General features: G+C 37.2%; 1 protein-coding gene across 1 annotated transcript in view; it reads left to right on the top strand.

Annotated features, from left to right (window-relative positions):
* Positions 1-861, top strand: part of ATP13A4 (ATPase 13A4) — a 102,724-nt gene that overhangs the window by 31,651 nt on the left and 70,212 nt on the right. The window contains 1 exon segment of the mRNA XM_023728673.1: positions 534-707. Coding sequence (XP_023584441.1) covers positions 534-707 — 174 coding nt within the window.

The following is an 861-nucleotide window of genomic DNA, read 5'->3' as shown; positions in this document are numbered from 1 at the left end:
ATTGACTAGAAGGCATTTTACTGTCGTAAACCTTAACTAAACTTCATCCTCTGAAGTCCAGTAAATATGAAATGGAGATGATATTAACGTCTACTCCTTATAGAATGGTTGTATTGGTCAGTATGATGGTACATGTGATACTACTTTGTACTACTTTTTGCGGTGATTCAAAGCAAGTGCGCTGGGGTCAGATTGCCTGGGTTAAAGTCTTGGCTGTCTAAGAGTTCAGCTGTATGACCTTGGGCGATTTACTCAAGCTCTAAGGCTTGCTTTCTCCATCTTTATGATGGATATAAGTAGTAATTTCTGGTTAATAAGCTAGTTATGGGAATTAAGCGAACAAATGTGGTAAAGTTGCTTATGTAGTGTCTGGAACATGGGAATTGCTGAATAAATACAATAATAATAATAAGAAGATTATTGTGTAGGATGATTAATGTCATGGAGAAGATTATGAGAACAAACAAGTCAGTGGTTACTTAATTTTGAGGCTTAATTTTTTTCTTTTTTTTCTTGTTTATGTCTCCCAACAGGTTCTAAATCCATTTTACATATTTCAACTCTTCAGTGTCTGTTTGTGGTTTAGTGAAGACTATAAGGAATATGCTTTTGCCATTATAATCATGTCCATCATTTCCATAGCATTGACTGTATATGATCTCAGAGAGGTGAGTTTTTCCATCCTGTGCTTTGAGAGATTGTTGGCTGTTGTGTGCCATAGAGTCAATTCTGACTCATAGTGACCCTATAGGACAGAGTACAACTGCCCCATAGGGTTTCCAAGGCTGTAATCTTTATGGGAACAGATCTTTAGGTCTTTCTCCTGTGGAGTGGCTAGTGGGTTCAAACCGCTGACATTTT

This window comes from Trichechus manatus, unplaced genomic scaffold, assembly GCF_000243295.1.
Source record: "Trichechus manatus latirostris isolate Lorelei unplaced genomic scaffold, TriManLat1.0 scaffold00026, whole genome shotgun sequence".
NCBI lineage: Eukaryota > Metazoa > Chordata > Mammalia > Sirenia > Trichechidae > Trichechus > Trichechus manatus.
This window is presented reverse-complemented; position numbering and strand designations above follow the sequence as displayed.